The following is a 20,730-nucleotide window of genomic DNA, read 5'->3' on the forward strand; positions in this document are numbered from 1 at the left end:
ACAGTCGCCCCAATCAATGTTTAGACTGATAATGGGACTAATTTGTTTTACTTTAAACTGGAAAGTGACTAAAGCTGTCAGATAAATATAGTGGAGCTGAAGTATAAAAATCACATCAAAATGTAAATACTCAAGTACAATTAGCTCAGAACTGCATTGTTGCTCAGAGACAAGTAAACAGATGAAGCCAATTTTATTGATCAAAGAACATAAATAAGACATGTTTCACTGTAAATACAGCTGAGAGGAAACCTGTGTCCATTTACATTAAAATGACATAAAGAGTAAAACAAAGACTTTTTCTTTTCCATCTGCACATCCAGCTACTACAAGTGTCCCTTTAGTGTTTGTCTTATTTCTGATGAGAAAGGAAAGAGTGTAGTAGCTAATTTTACAATGAATATTATATGTTGATGAAAAAACAAATCTTTGTTTTGCTCCCTTTGTTTTTCAATGTAAGAGGATGCAGAGTTTCACCCTGAACTGTACAACCTGGAACCAAAGTCCAAATAAATAAGTGTCATAGCAATAAATTAAGCCTCGATGACCAGTGGAGTATTAGCCTGGAGTCAGGAGATAAGACGCTGAGTTGTGTGCAGTTCAATGGCTATTTACACACATTTTATACACATTGTCAGTAGCTTTCAGCACATTTTTCAGTTCACATTCTGTTTTTACAACTTCAGCAACAACAGAAAAATCTAAGAAAAGAAAAAACAAAAGCAGTGGCTGATTGTTAAAAACCTTTAGTTACATGTTACAACAGCATCTTCACATCTATCAACGATTCTTTAATACATGTTCGGTATCAAATACTTTAGTCAGCAGCTTACAAAAATATCACAGACACTTTTAGGCTTACTTAGCGTCTTCAATTCCTACAACAACAAAATGTCAGTGAACGCAGCAGCTCTCAGCCCTTAGTCCAGATCAAACCAGAAAAAAGACCCCAAAACCAAAGTGTTTAAAGGCCTGGTTGTGCTCTCTGCTCCCACGTACCAAACTCTGCAAGGGTCTAAAAACCTGAGTCTGTATGGTGAGACCACCCAGTGCACGTCCTTAGCGTTGTGCACCGTAGGGTTGACCATTTTATGCAGAAATTCAGGTTTATATTTAATGTGGACATCTACTGCAGTACACTGCATTGATTAGCAATTCCAAAAACGTCTGAGAGTGGATCTCTATGCAGTACTTCTTCAGCTCATTTTAGCTCCTGTCTCTCAGTTTATGAACTGATGTTCATACGTAGCACAGATAAAGAAACAGAACAGAACAAAACCTGTGGTAGTTTCCTGGACTGCTGCGCTGAGAGCTGCTGCGCTGTCTCAGATTCACACCTCAGATCCACTGGGAGCTCTCCTTCAGTTTCATGTGCATACAATCGCAGCAGACGCCTGCTGGAGGTGAAGAGGAAACACAAATAATAAAATATCATCTGGACACAAAAATGCTGTAGGTTCTCCGGCGTGTAGTCACCGAGCAACGGCTTCCAAACAGACGTCCTAGTGTCTACAGCTTTCATAGTGCAGCAGTGTCGTCACACACACACACACACACACACACACACACACAAAGCACAACATGAGAAAATGAAAACAAACAACAAAAACTTATGTAAACATTTTTTTCTGATGACACCTGAGACTATTTCGTGGTCACCTCGCTGCACTGAAACATTTATACGTTTGGTTTTCTGACCTCTGTTCCTTCCATCACACCCAAACTCACTCTTGCTTTTTAACCACAGCTTCATGCAGAAAGACTGCAACTTCAAGGTTATTGTTCACATACAGCGTGGTCCAAAGGTCTGTTCGGTTCACAGAGAGATAAAATTTGTAAGACTTTTCAGTTTTTTCGGACAATTCAGTCCGAAAAAAGTCATTTCCAAGGACCAGAAGTTTAGAATCACAAATTTTACATCAGAATTTCTTTTAACTCTAAATCCCCAAACATTCTGATCCCAGGTTTTGCATGTGGATCTCAGTGAACTCAATCGTTTCAGGTATAAAAGGTTTGTCCAATCATAGAGTCCATCATAATATCCCAATGTAAATGCTTCTTCCATCAACTCTAACATCGTACACGCTTTTAAATTACTTTTACATGTAGCAGGTTCTGCAACACAAGAAACCTTTTTTACTTTATTTTATAACAGGAAGATTAATTATTTTGTCCTCTAGGTGACACATCTGAGATTAATCACCAACATATCATAGTGTAAACTTAACATGGCTTCAAGGGGTTAATTAAGGAAATTTAAATGGTCCAAACCTGTGTGGCTGAGGTGGAAATAGCTTCACCGTTTAGTGCCTATTTTACTTCTATTTCCCAAGATGCAACTGGACAGTCTTTTGTAAGAACCATAACCCAAAAATACATAATTTAAACAGTTTTTCTGCTCAGCTGCTGGTACTAGCTGATGTCCTACAGTCGTAACAATAAGTTTTAGCACATCATTAACTCTCTGCGAGGTTACAGATTATGTCAGGACTGAAACGTCGAATGGAGACCATCACAGCTAATGTTAGTGCCTCTGTCCTGCTCTTCAGGAAGTTCACACTTCAGTAAGATGGGGTCACATTAACTAAACATTTTTGTCCAACTCATAAGACCCAATTCTCTTCACAGTTAAAAGTGAAGATGGTTGTAAAGGTAAACAAATGATGTGATCTTACTTCTCTACACTGACCTGAAAGCTGGTAGCTCCAGCCACAGTCGGTTGGCATCAAATCTGGACCTGGATCCTGTTAGTTTTAGTTTCTGTCAGGATGTCACGATTGAAGCCATCAAGTGCAGATGAAGTCCTCAAAAACGTCTCCAAACAACTCACAAAGCTAATGTTAGCTAGAGATCTACAGCTAGTTTTGTCTAAATCTGTGAAATCAAGAAAAAGCTAAATCTGCCACAGTTCTAAAGTGAACACGCAGAATGTAAAGTATGACAGTAAAAGCAACTGTTCCGAAGCGTAACACACCACGAGGATCCCAGCAAAGTGACGAATGAATCTGTCCTGCAGCTGAACCCTTTGACTTAAAAAAACATGAATAAGTTCTCGAACAGCTAAATTTTGGTTGAACATCTGGATGTGTTGTTACGTCATAACTCAGTTTCAAATCTGACACTTAGTAGGCAAACAGTTTCCCCTCGCTTCCAGTCTTTGAGCTAAGCTAGACTAACACAACCTGGACCAACAGAACTGAAACGCTGACTAATTATTTTACTTAGATATAATGTGGCTATTCAGGTGTGAACTGTCACAGTATTGCATTAAAAAAAATCTGATGTTTGTAAAGGATGAAAAGGTCAGACATGGTTTGTATTTTTTAGAAATATGGATATTTTTGCACCAAAGGAAAAGATTTCATCGAGCTAGTTCTACAGTACGCTGATGACCAGTCTGAGCAGCACTGGTACCTAATAACCAGATGCTGCTGTGTTTTTGGTTACTTGGTCATTGAACTCTTTGTGATGCAGGTTGGTGTACCATGGGCTACCAGACATACACACACACACACACACTCACTCACACACATGGTGCACACTTCAAAACACACAAACATTTTCTCTTGAGAGTCCTGACAGCTTCAGGCATTGAGGGTAGATCATCCGGACGAAAAGCACTGCTCTTCTGTGTCTACCCAAACTCAAACTACTCTACGGCTGCTGCTTAATGCATCTTTACAAAGTTTTAAACATGAATGAAAAGAGTTCTTTTTGCTAAACCTACACAGACACAAACATCCCAGTTCCCTTTGTCAGGTATTCATGATTTAAGGTAGTTCAGGTGAAATCAAAGCCAAAAAAAGAAAGAATCCTCTCGTAAAGTTGGGTTGTTCAGTAGTGGACGAGCGAACTGAAGTGGAAAATTGAAAACATTTGTCGGGCAGGAAGGTTATAAGATCAGGGTGGAAATCTGCCGAGGTCATTGGCCTCTACTATCCTGCGATGAACAACATCGTACAGAGGTCGCGACGTCATTTATCCACAAAGCAATTTTAACATCATGCAGCAAAAACTTGATAGGTCAGTAAAAGTTCCCCGAACTTCCATGTGATTAATTGAATGTACCAGCAAAATCCACAACCCACAGGTTCCACGCAGAGGAGGAAAAAACCAACCAGGGAAATTAGACTACAATGTGTCTGCATAAGCGAGGCTTCTACCACTTCGAGAGCTGGTGGATTGCGAGTTTTTTAGCGTGTCAACACTGGAGGATGGTGGAACTAGGCCAAAGAAAAAAACAGTATCAGCACTAACGCCTCAATAGGTCAAGTCCCTGCGACCCACGGCCGGACCAGGAGTCAAGACACAAGTGCAAAGGAATGAAATCCAGCTCAGGCACAAATTTTGAAACCTGCCCCCCACCCCAAGAAAACTAACAAAAAAACAAAACAAAACAAAACAAAAACTTTTGGCTTTGTGGTTATGTACAGTGACTTCCCGTGGAAACAGTTTAACATCCATCGGGTTTCCACAGATGTGCAGGAGTGAATGTTTGCGACCTGGCGCCGGCGTCAAAGGTCAGGGTCAAGTCTTCAAGCTGGGAGGGGGTGGAGCTAACCGTGTCAGCCTTTTGTATGAGTATATGTGTAGTGGTTCTCCAGTCAACCTTATTTTCTAACTGTTGTGTTGGAATGGACCGTAACTAGCTCCGCTCCCTCCCTCGAGCTCCACCCCCAGCTACTGGTGGACCTCGTTGGCGATCAGACTGTCCTCCCCTGACTGGAAATCCGCCTCATTGATGCTGTTCCCGCCATTCAACATCTCCTCATCCTGGGACGACCCTCGGTCCTCCTCGCCACTCCCGCTGCCTGGCTCGTCTGAGTTTGGGTCCTGGAGCACTTGGGCGATATACATCTGCTGCTGCTGCTGCTGCTGCTGGAACACACAAAACCACAACAACCTGGTTAACCACCAAGGTGAGGCAAACCGTTAGATTTGTAACATCTAATGTCTGGTCAGTCGCAGCTCAAAACTTTTCAGCTGCTGATAAAGACTGTGTAGTCCTGTCAAAAGGTCCAGAACCAGTGAGCAAAGGCACCATAAGAATGATGGTGTCATTAAACCATGGAGCTAGTACCAACCAGGAACTATGGATGCAGACTGTGCAAGCTGCTTTGTGAATCAGTGCTTCTTTGTTCACAACCTGTTAAACTAGTTTGTTTCTTAAACACTCACCTGAGATTTAGTGGTAGGGGAGGATGAGGGACGAGCTGGACGTCCATTCTCAACGGCGTCGTTGTCGTTCTCCTTGGTGTCGATCTAAGACAAATGAAGACATTTGTCAGTGTACTGAACAGTGATATTTGTCTTTCATACAAACTGTTTGTAGCTTGGTTGAAATGTTTCTGTACCTTGTAGTTGTGAGCACTGAGGTACTTGAAGTGTCCAAAACACACGTGAGACAGACAGACCACGATGGTGACGATCAGCACCACCAGAGTAAACATGGAGGTCGGAGTCTCAAAACCTGGCAGGTCATTAAGATTGGTTAATGTTTAGGTAATGTGGCTTTGTTCAGACTTGATACGACTTGACTTTGAGAACAAATGCCTCAGGGTGTGTCCAGTAGGACCTACCTGTGCGTACGGTGGAGAAGAAGAGCAGCCAGAAAAGGCAGAGAATGGGTGCAGCCACCACCTGGGTGACGGCTCCAGAATGAATTTTCTTGTCTAGTTTGGAGGGCAAGTAGGCGTAGTACATGTTGTATCGGTCCACTAGGTGTTTCAGCAGCATGTACATCAGACCTGCAGGGGGACAGGTGAGCTGCTTCATTAGGAAGACACACAGACAGCTGAACATATCTGATGAAGGCATTCTTTACTGATTTGATATGAGACGGACTTGGGCTCAGACCTAAATTGAATTGGACTAATATTGGAGTAACATTTCAGCTGAGATGAAACTTTAACTCCATCTGTCCTTATTGACATAGGACTTGATCTGGATTTGTCTCAAATGATGGACACTTTGACACTTAAATGGAACTGGAGCTGAACTTGTCTCTAACTTGATTTTTATCTTGAGACTTGAGAATGTCCTTCAACTTCACATTTTGTGATGATGGAGTTCAAGTTTGATTTACTTGAGACTTTTCTTTGCCCCAAATTCTTAAAACAGCACTGGGTACTAGTATCAATAACTCAGTGGATAGTGAGTGCTAAGTATTGATGCTGTGTTAAAAATAATGCAGTACTTCCACTGCAGTATGGACTCCTGTGTAGTTGAGACTGACCGAAGGGGACGATGATGGGACAGGTTATGCTGTAGGCCATCACCACTGTGAAGACGTTCATCATCCAGGCGTATGCCGCTCCAAACTGGAACTCATAGGCCTGGTGCTGGAGGAACAACACATAGAATACACAAAATTGGACCACAAAGAGACAATCATGAAGCCTAGTTCAAAGACAAAAAAAGATTCCCATCCATAAAAAAAGGATTTAAGTCCATATGATTATATGAAGACAATTAGGAACTGGAGTCCTCATACTGATGGACTCCTATCAGACACTTGTCTAAATCTTGTATTATTACAAACTCCTTTGATTCACTCTCTGTCCTCTTGCTCAGTGTCTGTCGTCCTCACCCTCTTGACGTTGCGGCGGTCAGCGGCTGAGCGAGCTAGACACAACCTGATCATGTACATGAGCAGACCGGGGATCCTCAGCAGGTCCATGGCATTCCCGATGAACGCAGAGGCGATGACGTAGTTGACGAAGAACGCTCCATTATCTGGCAGGAAGACACACCTGAAGGGGAGACAACACACTGTTATAGTCTTCGACTGACTGATCCATTATTGATCATTCATTGATTTCTGAAGTGAAACTAAGCCTTTCCAAAATAAGACTACATGAATACACCACTGATCAATCGTCCTCTAACAAATTAAAAACCACTCACTCAAATCTGACTTTAGCATCAGCCAGAAACTTTCGATCAAAGAGCCAACGGAAGAAAACATCCAGACTGTAAAAGATAGACATTTTAATGAGGACAACAGAGTTCAAAAGTCACTAAGGATTCTTAAAGTCCAGCTGTTTTATCACCTGCTGAGTCCAAGAGATGGCAGCAGCAGCACCATGAAGATTAGGAAGGTGTAACATTTGTGCATCGTCGTTCTGTTTTCTCCAGACCTGCAGACACACAGAATTATGTTTTTTCCTTGATTTATATTTTTACTGCCTTGTCCTTCACTTGTAAGTTGCTTTGGATAAATGCATCTAAATGACTAAATGTAAATGTTAATGTACTGATCCTGTTCTGTAATACTACTGTAACCAAGGGTTGGGTGATGAAAAAGCAGCAGAGTTACCTGGTCCAATGAGCCTCGAAGAAGGCGGAGTAGTAGACAATGGTGGGCAGCAGAGCAGAGAAAGCCCAGAGGAGCAGGGTGGGAAAGAACTGGGTGACGATGGGATTCTGCAGAAACAAACAACCAGCAGAGTCAGGACAAGGATTTCATTAAAACTCAAACATGCAGCTCCACTGAAGCCAGTTTGGTTTTTCTCACGTTGAGATACTCCACGGGTTTGGTGACGTTGAACTTGTCCATGGTGGAGATGATGATGGCAGGAGTGGTGAGGAAGAAGAGAAGGATGAAGAGGATGCAGTTGATGATGAAGCAGCGGATCCACCAGGAGATCCCGCCCAGCGACAGGTGCTCCCTGCAACAAGAAACAGGGATAACGTCAGCTGATGGAAAAGGGTGTTATTGACTGTTTTAGTGGGCGGAGCTTGTGGACGTACCAGCGGACGTTCTGCGGGTCGGGTGCGTATGAAACGCTCCAGTTGTAAACGTGAAGCACCTCGCTGAACTGGGAGGAACGTGGCTCCAGTTGACACCGACAACCCTGAACCTGACAGGCGTTAAAGTCTTTCAAAATACTGTGGAGAAAAAAAACAAATCGACACTGTAAAAGACAGACACACAATGAACTCTCTGTTTGAATGTTAACACTAGGTTTAGTGTGTGTGTGTGTGTGTGTGTGTGTGTGTGTGTGTGTGTGTGTGTGTGTGTGTGTGTGTGTGTGTGTGTGTACTCACATGGCGGTCATGGCCTCGTTCTGGAAGGTGACGAAGGCCATGCCCAGCGGTTTGGTGTGGACCTTCTCCTTCTCCTTCCTGTACTCCTCCTTCAGCTTGGCCTCCCTCTTGGTGTAATAGCTGACAGCCTCCTCCTGCAGGATCAACACGCCGTAACATTTAGCATGCTAAAGAGGCTAATGAGCGTTACCCTTTATTTTCACTGTGAATTAAAATAAAACCTCTGGCCTGCTGATTTATCGAAGTCAATCATATTCATCTTCAGGAGAAAACTCAAGTTTGACTTGTCTGGAACAAAGTGACCAGCTGACAGATTCACATCACTGGATCAGATTTGTGTTTGTTTAAAACAGAGCTTTTGCCTCTAACCAGGTTCCCTGTCTCTCTGCACTGTTCACTATCAAAGTAAAGGCACCAAAGATGTTTACAGGGCTCATTTTCCTGATGAGTAAAGTAAAAAAACAATCATGTTCGGTGTGTCCAGACTAGGTTTGTTGTGTGAGCGCCTTTGTCTCGCTGTAATCTGAGCATTCGTGCAGCTCGTCACCTCCTCGCAGCCGGTGATGGCGCAGCAGCAGAGGTGTCCGCAGGGTTTGGGGTTGATCATGGTGGGAACGTGTTCCTTTGCCATCAGGTCGGTGAAGAACTTCTTACTGCGCTCCGTCTTCTTCCTGTAATACACACATTGATGTTCAGACAACCATCTCTGTTTCACTCTGCTACTGAAGAAAACTTTTACTGTGGATAAACGTCAGAGATAGTAATTAACTCAGGAGTGGAAGTGACAATGTTCATTTTTCACTGAGTTGGGACACAGAGAGACAAGATAAGCTGTGAATCCAACAATATCCACTGGCGTTTTAATATGTTCCTACTGGAGCTCCACCTGCTAAATACACATTTTACTCAGGAGAGTTCTGTGAAAACACATGATTTATGCCCATTTGCAGTTGTCACAGAGCTGCAGTGTATCCCAACATGCACTGGGCCAAGACTCTGTCTCACCTCTCAGCATTCAGAGCCATGAGTTTGGCTACGTTGTAGCAGATCCGAGCCTCCAGCACAATGCAGTTCTCATAGGCCTGTCTGCAAACAGTCATAGAGAGGAGGAAACGTTAAAATGTCTTCATGTTTGATGCTGAAATGTGTTAAATCGCTACAAGATGATGAGTTTAATTTTGAAGAGTTTGATGTTGGAGATGTACGTCGTGAACTCACTCAAAGTGCTGTTTGATCTGACTCTCCTCTGCATACTTTGAGATGCCATTAATGAATAAAGTGCGTTTCACCTGCAGGAGAACAAAATAATTATATTTATATATCACAGACACACACATCAGCCTGTTAGTAGAGTCCTGAGCTTTCTCAGCTTCCTGTTCTCCTACCAGGTCGTCCTCCTTGTAGTGCATCTTGGATGTGTGTCTCCTCATGCTGTAGACGGTCAGCAGCAGATACATGAAAGCAAATGAAGTGTGGAGCCACAAAAGGTTTGTCCTGGAACAACAAAAATAGACGATTTACTTATTTATAACACAACAGTCCAGGCTACAGCTCAGCAGGTGTTGGAGGGTGGATGTTTTCCTCATAAAGTGGATCATCACTATGATCACCACTATGAGAGAAAAGCACTGATACTGCAGCTTTGGCACAGAAAGTTTATTGTACAGAGCCTGAATTAGAGGCTAAAATAAAGCTGATCACAGTCTGATGAGGAACTGGAGGACGAACCGATCAAAGACTCACCCTGACTTCAGGTTGGCTATCGTGGTGCGTCCGAAGCTGTAGGCGTTATTTTCTGGAAAAAATACAAACAAGTCAGAGATTTTAATTTCATTTTTAATCACATTACAGCTCCTTCCCCAGGTGAACTCTGAGATTACTGACATGACCCTCAAACCAGAACTAAAGGCTCAGGGCTGAAAAATCACTGTTTGTTGGATGTTTAGATGCTTGTCTTCACCACCATGATCATCTCACATAACAGAGGTCTGCTTCTGATTCTGCTTATTCACACATGAACAGTTTCCACAATTCAAGTTTTGTAGAACAGTGACCTAATAGAGTATCATAAATTAATATAAACGTCGTTCATATTGTTAAAAGCCAGTGTTTGGGTCATTTCACCGTTTGCTCTTCACCTTGTTTTAAAGGTCCTGCTAAGGAACCGACTGATAGACAAACTGAGAAGCAGCACTAAAACCCCAGCAGAGGATGCAGACAATCAGGACACAGATGTAAAGCATACACAAACACACCGCGAGGAAATCCAACTACCAATGACAGAGCTACACAACTGAAAACACAACACGCAGCACTGACACTCAGTGGTGGAACTAAACTCACCAGAACATTTTCGGTTTATGCTCATTTATATCTTTACTCACAATTCATTTCAGGTTTACGTTTTGTAGGAAAAGTTCTCTGTTCTCTACCTTCTTATTATTTTGCAAGGTGAAGTTTATTTTTACTTATTGTTTTTTCAGCTACGCACAAACCAAAACCATCTCTACTGCTGTGACTGTTTCGACTGACTGTGGTACTTTCATTCATGCACATATTTGACTCCAAGTACTTCTGTGTTGTAGTATTTATCCTCCTTCCACCACTGTTCCTGTCTGCTCAGACTGAACCACGGTCTACCATCAGACAGCAAACACAGCTACAGCTGTTACCTTCTTTGGAAGGAGGTCCAGGAGCTCCTTGGCTGAGGAAAGCATCTTTACTGATAATTCGGACTAAAACAATCAGACATACAGTGTCAGCGGGTGTCAGAGCAGCTGCAGCGGGAGTGTCAGCACGCTGTGCTCGTTCTTACCCAGCAGGTCGCCAGAGAAGTTGACAGGCAGGACGATGCCAACAGAGAGGACCCCGACCACAACTAGCAGCCCGATGATGTGCCGCTGGAAGGAAAGGTAATGGACAGCGTCCTCTCCACACTTTTCCCTGATCTCTTCATCCCTGCAGGAGGAAGAGGAGGTCACTGCTGGTTGCTACAGCTACCACATATCCATTTAATCATCACATAGATCACTTTTGAATCACTCACTTTATTCTGAAGATGGCCGTCAGCCACGAGCAGAAGCCCTGAAAAAAAAAAAGTTTTAAAACTACTTGAATACAACTTTTTTGTTGTTATGCAGGTGGGTTTTAGGGGAGTGGGTGGAGCTTTGGCTGATAACTGGTATCAGGTTAATGTCCTCTGAGAGGCTCAGCAGTAAACCGGATTATCGTCGAAAGATTAAAGCAAACATAAACCTGCTGAGCTGCACCATCACTACAGGACGTCCTCATGTGGGACAACAACACACCACTACACACTGTACACACTTTTTACTCACCTGTGTCAACGCTGACTTATTCAATGAAATATTTAATAAAACAATTCAAGCTCTCATCCTGTATTTTTCTTTGCTCCGCAAGAGAACGGCACAGTCTATGATATAATCAAGTAAAAAATATAAATAAATAAACAAAATACTGAAACATTTGTCTAAATTATTTTAAATACATTAAATTAATGACATAAAAATTCTAAATCATGATTCATGTTGTAAATGTTGAAACTACTCTTTCCATGATGAGTTAGGGGCATGTAAACAGGAAATACCTTTTTGCCATGGATTCAATGAGTTACACTGTGTTTTTCACATGGAATCAAACTGTGAACAAACGTACAGCAGCAGAATCGTCTGTGATCCGTGTTTCACTGTGACATAGCAGAAAAACCTAAAAACATCAAAATACTGAAGAAAAAGAAGAAGAGCTTACATTGTCTCTCTGGTCAAAGTCTACGGAACTGGAGACAGAGGTGAGGCGTTCGTACCGGTCAGGGGTCTCTGAGTGCATCGCAGAGGCAACGCTATGACACAGAGAGGAGGGAGTCAGAAGACTTTTAGCATGTAGTCACTATGGCCTTTGACCCTGAGAGCAGTTCAGATCCTCTTTTTCCTCTGACAGAGTCATAAGGACATATGAGACACAAAACTACAGCAGGAGCTAACAGGAAATAGGACAATTTCACCAACTCAAATGTTTTTGGCTAAACGCTGGAGCTAATACACCAAACACTGAAAAACTCCCTGCAAAAAAGAACCAAACAGAGTCCACAAACTGAACCCTGAGCCTCCGAGTAAAATGTCCATGTTTAAACCTGGTTGACGCCAGTCACGGACACTGTGTTTGGTGTAAAACCATTTGCAGAAAGCAGTAGTGACAGTCTGGATGGGTTTTCCTGTCTAAGTCACAGCAAGTTTAAGTCTATGGTCACATCACAGGGTCACGAGACACTGATTCACAGACTCACACATCCTGTTACCTTTTCACAGGCTCATAGTTATCTTTCTCTCTCCTTCGGCTGATTTAACAGGACACATGAAGACAAATGTGGAGCAGTGTTATCATCATGTTAGCATCATGTTAGCACACACAGGTCAGTAGTCATGGTGTATGGGGGGGTGCCCCCTGTCACTCAGGTTTTTTGGGACACAAGACTTAACAGTTTGAAGATTTCATAGTGAAAATGTATGTAGATCATACAAATATTAATAATTTGTTTTCATGCAAGTTTATTAGTAAATCCTGCAGTAAATCCTCCTTCATGAAGGTGATAATGTTCAAATCTTCAAAGGTTCTGATCCAGTTTCAGAGACTGTGCTGCTTCATACTGACAGGAACATGTCAGAACGAGTATGTGTAGTTACACAAGGACTCATGATAATAACAAAATGGCACCAATAACCCCCCATACATCACTCACACTCTCTCTCACACTCACTCTCACACTCACTCTCACACACATATACACACACACACACACACACACACACACACACACACACACACACATAAAAAGAGGCAGATCTGCAGGAGTTGTTGTGTTAGTGGACCAATCAGAGAGCGGAACCCTGTTAATGGAAACTGAGGAAGACGTTAGTGAGTAAAGCAAACACTGAGGAAGCAGCAACATACTCTTCCCGCTCTTCCAACTTGGCTGTGCTGAAACGCTTCTTCAGTCTTCAGGAAGAAAAACAAATAGGGATCAGGAAGAGACACTACAGGTCAAATTGATGAAGAAACGAGGTAATAGTGGGGGTTTGAGTAGTTCCCAACATCTCACAGTTCTTAAGGTTTGGTTTTTCAGTTTATTTGTTGTGGTCTGAATGTGTGTCCAAATATTTTGGAGAACCAATGAGTGAGTGGGTGTTTCTGGGGACGTGTCCAGGTGTCAGCAGGAAGACAAATCCTGAACAAAACACACAGAGGTGAGATGTTGGGAACCACTGCTCTGGAGCCAAAATCATGAAGGAGTCACAGAAAAGTTTAAATAATCATGTCTGAATGTTCCTGTGGTTTTTGTTTACCTGTCTGCGTCGGTGACCAGTGCCAGGCGGCCATAGTCCCACGCAACTTTCCGCAGAATAGAGAAGACAAAGAGCAGCACCTAAAGAAGAAAGAGGAGGAATTCCTGTTAGAGCTCAGAGGGCTTTGCAAAAGTTTTAAGACACCATCAGACTTGTTTTTGCTGTGGTAAGTCATTAACCCGGGGCCTGAACAATCTGGAATAGAAGTCAGACTCAGTGTGGAAATCAAGATTCACATGTTTAATTTGCAGCATTATGATGAGTATGTATATATTATTTACTAGTCTTTATCAGAAGACAACTAGAAAATATAAGAAATATGTGCACAGTGTTAAGATCACAAACAATGAATCTGCTGGGCTAAAATATTTGTTCTCTGAGGGACCAGAAGTAGTCCAGCAAGGACCTGGCTCCTTCATCTGGATTCCAAGTCAGTGCTTTCAGAGTCTAAGAAAACATGATCAGAAGGGCACTGGGGAGAAGAGGCTGAGATATGGAAAAGCTCACAAAGATTAGAGTGAAGAGTGGAAAAGAGTGTTGTGAATCCTAGTTTTGAGTGTTTGCAGCCTTCAGTGAAGGTTTGGGGCTGCAGTTCTGCCAGTGGTTTTGGTGATAAATGTTGTAAATCACAGACAGGTTTTTAGGAATCACATGATTGGGAACAGTTCTATTGTTCAGCTTGACAGTGATCCCAAACCCAGAGTTAATGAAGTGAAATTATATCAGACGTGTTTGTTCTGACTCTACAAACTACACGACTATATCAAGTTTAGGTGTTAAGAGATCAGGAGAAATGCTGCTGCTACCAATGAGCTAAAGACTCGTACTTTACAGGAGGATGGTCTCATCAGAAGAGTCAATCATGAAATGCCTTCAGGTGAAGCGCCTGCCTGGGTCATGAAAAAGCAGACACTCACCAGGAAGCACATGAAGTCAAGGGCAAGCACAGTGGGGACGCCTCCAAATGGCAGCCCCTGCAGCACCGTGCTGCGGATCCGAGCAGAGTAGCAGTAGTCTTTAGACTCGTTCTCGGTCGAGCAGTTGTCTTGACCGCTGCACGCCTGACTGCTGCCGAATATCGCCATGGTAACGATCACCGCTCTGAGCATGCTCAGTGCCACATCCTGGCTGAGAACCTGAGGAGGCAAAAATAAGGTTTAACTAACAGCAGGAACATGAGATCATCTTTAAAAAAAAAAAAAAAAAAAAAAAAAGCAAAACTTTCTCTGTTTCTGCATAAAAAATTTAAAACCTGATAAATAGGAACAAGCTTTCAAGATTGGAAAATAAAGAGAAATGGCGTGCTTATTTTTTTGTGGAGTGAAAAGTTTACTGTCCTGATTACTGACCACAGATTAAAGTAGATTAATATTGTTATATAGACATTGTCAAGCAAATGATGTTTGTTTACAGTTATTGGAGCTAAAGGACGGGCGTGGACTACAAGGTAGTAGTGGAAAGTTGAATGTGTAGCTATGGAGGTACATGGCTTCTTCCCTTGTTGAATTGTTTTGAGAAATATTTTGTGTGGACTTACTTTGGTATAGCTCAATTGTGGAACGTGGAAGTCAATAAATGTTCAGTGTTTGTCTTACAACAATCTCTAGAGCGGATAATTTTGTAGCAGCAAACACAAGTGAGCCTGCCTCTACAGTGGATTTATATTAGTTTATTAAAAACTGCATCACAAGTTCTCACTGAACAGGTAAAATAAAGGTAAATCTAAAGTGAACCCACTCAGTGTCTCAGGTTTGATTTATGATCTGAACATTTTCAGAGTTAGAGATTTTTATTTCATACCCAGACGTTTGTGATTACATTTTGTCCTCAGGTCATTAAGATCTGATGGTTCTCTGATCTGGATTCACACTTGTCACTGTATCTGCTGCAGTTTTTCTTCCTCTGAAGTTTCTGACTACATTTCCCAGCATGCCTCAGCTGCCGCCAGCTTCCACCTCAGTGACCCACTGATCTCGTTGCCACAGAAACCTTGTTTGCAGCTCCTGACCCAGTTTTTATGCCTCGATGCCCGTTTACCGCAAACCAACAGCGACGGTGTGTTTGATTCAAGCACCAGCAGACGACAGGAGACCACTGTCAATGCACCAGTGGGACAGTGGGGAAAACTTAAAACCACAAAGGTTCTGAATGACGCCCTGCAGCTACTGGTTTCTCTTTCTAAGTGGATTTCTGGAGCTTTACTGTGACGGGACAGAGAGACGAAGGAAGTGAAGTCACACTGATCACTTCAACCTTATGGGTCTGATGTAAGAGATCCACATCCACCATCACAGACACTGTCTCCTCAGCTCAGTCCGTCTCCAGACGCCTTCTTGTGTCCACAACTAAAACACTCTGATGCAGCAGCTCTGCAGCCTGCAGGGGGTGCTAAGCACCACTGTTCTCATTGGTTCTGCTCTGATCTGGAATATTCCACCAGTTCAGCATCCTTCACAGAAACACCCTCCCCCCCTGTTGCCATGGTGCGGCAGCAGCAGAATGACTCATCCTAAGCTTCCAGTCTCAGAGCTGCAGACACACGGCAATAACACACAAACCACATCGAACAATCAGAACAGAACACAACTACACCCGAAGACCTCCTGACAGAGCAAGACTCAGAAGTCTTCAGAAGCCCCCCCCGCACAGAGGACTACAGCTCACATATATCAGCTCAGTGCGTGACACTTTATTTATGTCCTAACTTGGTCAGTTAACGACCGGATGATTCTCTGACAGTTTAATCAGAGTAAAGATGAACAGAGACATGAGCTGGGTCCAGACTCTGGCTCAGAAACCTGCTGAATCAGTGTAAAACCTCCTCAGTGTGGACATGATGTAACTGCAGCTTATCTGTTGTCTGCAGGAGTCCTTCAGCCTGTACCCAGTGACTCTGCCATTAAAGGGTAATTCAGTTTGTCTTTCTGCTGATCCCGTTTGTTCAATACCCAATGGTTTCAGTTTCATCTAAACCCTGTGGGACACCAGGTCACATGGCTGCTGATGTCAGTGTGCAGTAAGATGTCAGACCACCATAAAGCTTAGCATCAGACCAACTGTAAACCAGATGTTAGGCCAACGTTAATCCACCTCAGTGGGTTTTACAGTCTGTAACAACATCTTCAGTTTAGAGAAAGAAAAACTAAAGGAAAAACTCTGATGGAGGAGGTGAAGGTTGAAGTGTGTGGAGCTTCAGCAGAGGACAAACAGACAAACCTGGTCTATCACTGTTTTACAAACTTATTCTAATGCAGCCAAAGTGGATGGACCTAAAGGTGAATGGTGGAGCACCAAGAAGGAGCTGTTGGAATAAAGTAACATTAGGTTTGGACACTTTATTAAATTCAAATTAACCCTAAAATGATCCGACTGGACCTGTAGCAGAATGGCTGCAGTAAGACAGTGAATGTTGGGACTGTGGAGAACAGGATGACTGACTGAGAATGAACCTAATGGAGAGCGCAGCCCAGATGAGCTAACATTCCAGAATCACAGTGACACAATAGAAAACACTCCTTCTGTGGACTAGTGTCTGAGACAGGAAGTTGGAAGCAGAAAGACTCAGACGTCCGGAACTGATCTTACGCAGTTTTCCTTTCAGTGACTGGGTCATGTTTTCCTTTCTGAAAGGTCATTTTATTCTGGTATTTATTTATTTATTTTAAATGGAGACACAAAGGTTTGGGGGGATTAAATTTGTAAGAAACATTCCGCAGAATGTATTTATCTACGTGATCCTTGTAGAAAACAAAGGATGCACATAAAAAAACAACAACAACAACAATAGCATAATAGGAATGATTCCTAAAACTAGGAAATAAAGTAATCTATTGTCCTTAATTCTCTCCTTAAAAGCCTGTTTGTCACAGAGCTGTTTTAACCTAAAAGCCAGAGGAAAAATGTAATTGACTTATTGTAAAGGGAAGCAGAAAGATGCTGACTGCTGGGTTGACCTACAAAAACAAACAAATGAAAAAGAAAAAAAACTCCCTCCCAACAGCACTTTAATTATCTGAAACACTGAGGAGGCAGCTGGAAATAAAGATCAGATCAGATTGCATGAGTTCATGAAGAAAAGCTGCTGCTGTCACCTTACAAACATAAAAACAGAAGATCAGCTGGTCCAGACATGGTTGAGTCCGGGACACATGTGGCCAACTGATAAGAGCTTCAGTTATATCCTGTTCATGGCCTCAGTTAAAGGAGCATTTCACCCATTTACTGGTTCACAGAACAGCCTGAACAAGAATCTAAGCAGCACACGTGGAAAGATTCTGAAAACACTGGTGCCCACATTTTCCCATAATGCAGCTGTCAACACTGACTGAACTCATTACATGTCATGCTGTTTAGATCCAAATTTCCTTTGTCTTTAAGACAATTGTCCCTCTTTTGGTTTCTCTGAAAGTAGTTCCTGTTGCGGAGTAGGAATATCATCTAAAAGCTATATGTAGGCTTGATGTTCTGAGGACAGAGGACATCATCTCCAGACTGTAAAACCCACTGAGGCTCAGAAACAAAGTATTATGGGTTTCAACAAGTCTCAAGCTGTAACTTTTCTGAAAGAACCTACAGCTGAAGTGTTTATGCAGTTTGACAGCTGAGTGTATGTAGAGGACATACAGTATGAGGAGATCAGGGCGAGGACAATAGGGGGCTGCTGCCAGGGGGTTAATGCTCAGTGAGGAACAACAGGAAAACTAAAAACCACACACTTCTCTGAAACAGTCTCAGACTGGATTTGTCTTTGCAGAACTGTAGAAGTTTCATATGAGCCAGAATATTTCAAACGTGAGGAGTTGCCTATACAGAGTTAACAATGACCAAGACCTGTTATCACATCCTGAACAATATTGTGTTATTACTAGCTTCCAAAACCCTGAACTGTTACTTTAACATTCACACAGATTTTTGCCCAAATATTATTTATATATTTATATATGAACATCTGATTGGCCAGTGAAGAGAATCTGTTTGGACTTCAGAAACCAGATGTTTAACAGAAGCTGATAAGTTTCCAGATGTTTTACAGCAGATTCACATCTGATGATGATAATCAGATATAATCTGTTTCTGACAGGTTAAGGCACTGTACCTGTTACAGGTAAGTCAGTCTCATGTTAAGGTCAATGAAGGCAGCGCTGCTTTATGGTCCACTCTTCAGTGTTGGATTTCAGAGTTTCAACCACGGATAATAAACAACATCAGCAATGAATTCACAGAATCTCACGGTGAAACACAGACCACCTAGAACAACTCCCTCACACTGAAAACAGAACAACCCTGAAAAATAAAATCACTAATGATGATATTGTGCTGATCCACCAAAAGACTCATGAGATAACTGTTACAGAACTAATCTTAAGGTTTTAATCAGCCTGCAGAGCTGAACTACACTCAGGTTTAAAAAATTAACGAGTAAGGTTTGACCCAGATGTGTCACAGAGCTCTGAACCACCCCAGACCACATGGAAAAGGAACGGACCTATTTACATAAAACTGATTCTTCTTCTACAGACGACCACAGCTGGATTTGACGCAACAGCTGCCAAAAACTAAAGTAAACCGTTTTGTGTTCTGCTTCACAGGGAGAAAATGTACCAACAGCACACAGTACAAACACTCAAGGAAAAAGCTAAGTCAAAGTATAAAAAGCTAAAAAAGAAAATGTACTTCAATTATTCAAAAGATAAAGTAGTTGAAGCAGAAGAGACTGAACTATTTTAAACAAGACGATTATCACCATCTGGCTTCATCTTCTGATTATTCTACAGTGGAATCGTCTGACTGTGGCTTTGGGAAGAACCGAGAAACGTTGTCACCTTTACAAAGAGTTTGGTTTTCCAACCAGGGACCATTAGATTTTAAGAAGCTGGAACCACGACATGTTCGTAGTTCCTGTCAGTCAGATGATTGGTCAATGACCAAACTCAGCTGTTTCGTGTCACAAAGCTTCAGATTTGTTCAGTGACTCCTGAGCTGCAGGAAAGAGGAGGTGAGAAGTACAAGTGCATCAAATTAGTAGCGTTCTTGAGTAAATGAACTTATCAGCACTGAGCCTCTGAAATGACTCCGTCATCAAAAAGCTTTTCATTTACCAGCAAATAAGTAAATAAAAACAACGCACAAAAGCTTTGATATTTCACCCTGAACCTTTGACCTGGTTAAATAACTGAGAATCTGCCGTTGGTTTGTTATAGATCAGCCTGATGGTTTTTTACTCATCTAGTGACGATTTGGGTCCTTTTTAACGAAAAGCTTGACTCATGTCAAAACGAAGATTCTCCTGGAGTTTTGGTTATTAACAGCGATTTCTAAAAAAGTTGTTCTTCTTATAAACATTGTTTGATTATAGGTGAATGTGCTGATTAATCACTGAATCATCTGGTCTGTAAAAAAGCTTTTGTCTTAGAAAATGTTCCGTTCGTCCTCAAGAACCGAGAAAGCTACCGAATATTCACATTTAGCTGGAACCAGGAGATTTATGGCGAAGAATTGCTGATTGATGGAATAATCGATTAACTGACTAATTCTCAGCAGTGATGTTGGTTTTATTGGCCGACTGACAGGTGAGTCTATATGCAAATAGTTGAAGTAATTTAAACTGATGTGGTTTTAGTTTCTCACGGTGGACAGTGTATTCATCCACAGAACTGATGCTGCAGGTCTGACCCGCTGTCCCACAAACTGTGACTCAGGACCTTTTATATCATCTCCACGTCCTACTGGACGAGGCACCGCGGCCCTGCTGCACCTGCATTCCGGCCTGGAGCGGCATCAGCTGCCGCAGCGAGCATCGGGGACACAAAGACAGATAGAGACAGAAAGAGAAGGACACAAGGACAGAAGTCCGCACCTGCAGACTGACGCACAACCCGCTGCGTCCTCTGCGCACACATTATATAACCCAACACCCCACCCTCCCCCCACTAAAATCCCGAAGCCGTGTGGAGGCTGGATGGAGGCTGGATGGATGCTGTCCGGGTGGAGACAGCGAAGAGGAGCCGCTCGCAGGCCGCCGGCGGTTGCAGCGGCGGCCTGCGAGCGGCCGGTCAGCCCGGAGTGATTAAACTCAACTAGAATAAAGCCGGTACCTGACCGTCCGAAGCCGAGCCTGCTCTTCTCTCCTCGATTCAATGAAAAATAATCACCGCACAAATGAGCCGTTAAATCCTCACAAATCCAGCGCCGCTTCGGCCGCGTCCCGCCGCAGCGCCGCCATCCGAGAATAAACCGCTTAATTAGCCCGGAGGAGCTCAGTCCGCCGCCTGAAATGGAGCGATCACAGGCCGCAGAGACGAGTCTGTCGCTTAGCCGCTGA

General features: G+C 42.7%; 1 protein-coding gene across 10 annotated transcripts; it reads right to left on the reverse strand.

The window, feature by feature from the left end:
• Positions 1–174: 174 nt before the first annotated feature.
• On the reverse strand, positions 175–20,699 carry LOC137123367 (CSC1-like protein 2). Of its 10 annotated transcripts, none has more exons than XM_067496994.1 (24): positions 20,561–20,699; positions 14,327–14,545; positions 13,410–13,489; positions 13,018–13,062; positions 11,818–11,908; positions 11,096–11,133; positions 10,865–11,007; positions 9,793–9,844; positions 9,435–9,543; positions 9,268–9,338; positions 9,055–9,135; positions 8,597–8,720; positions 8,050–8,183; positions 7,753–7,890; positions 7,517–7,670; positions 7,319–7,425; positions 7,053–7,139; positions 6,907–6,972; positions 6,590–6,752; positions 6,236–6,341; positions 5,580–5,747; positions 5,355–5,470; positions 5,179–5,262; positions 175–4,881 (listed from the first exon to the last, which is right to left on the reverse strand). In XM_067496994.1, the coding sequence occupies exons 2-24, from the start codon at positions 14,516–14,518 to the stop codon at positions 4,681–4,683; spliced, it is 2,550 nt and encodes an 849-aa protein (XP_067353095.1). In that variant the 5' UTR covers positions 14,519–14,545; positions 20,561–20,699; the 3' UTR covers positions 175–4,680. The 10 variants fall into 10 exon arrangements, with proteins under 10 accessions (XP_067353095.1, XP_067353094.1, XP_067353091.1 ...); XM_067496993.1 differs by having other exon boundaries at positions 20,504–20,643; XM_067496990.1 differs by lacking the exon at positions 20,561–20,699 and adding an exon at positions 19,232–20,239 and having other exon boundaries at positions 175–4,872.
• Between the last annotated feature and the right edge of the window lie 31 nt (positions 20,700–20,730).

This window comes from Channa argus, chromosome 3, assembly GCF_033026475.1.
Source record: "Channa argus isolate prfri chromosome 3, Channa argus male v1.0, whole genome shotgun sequence".
NCBI classification, from domain to species: Eukaryota; Metazoa; Chordata; class Actinopteri; order Anabantiformes; family Channidae; genus Channa; species Channa argus.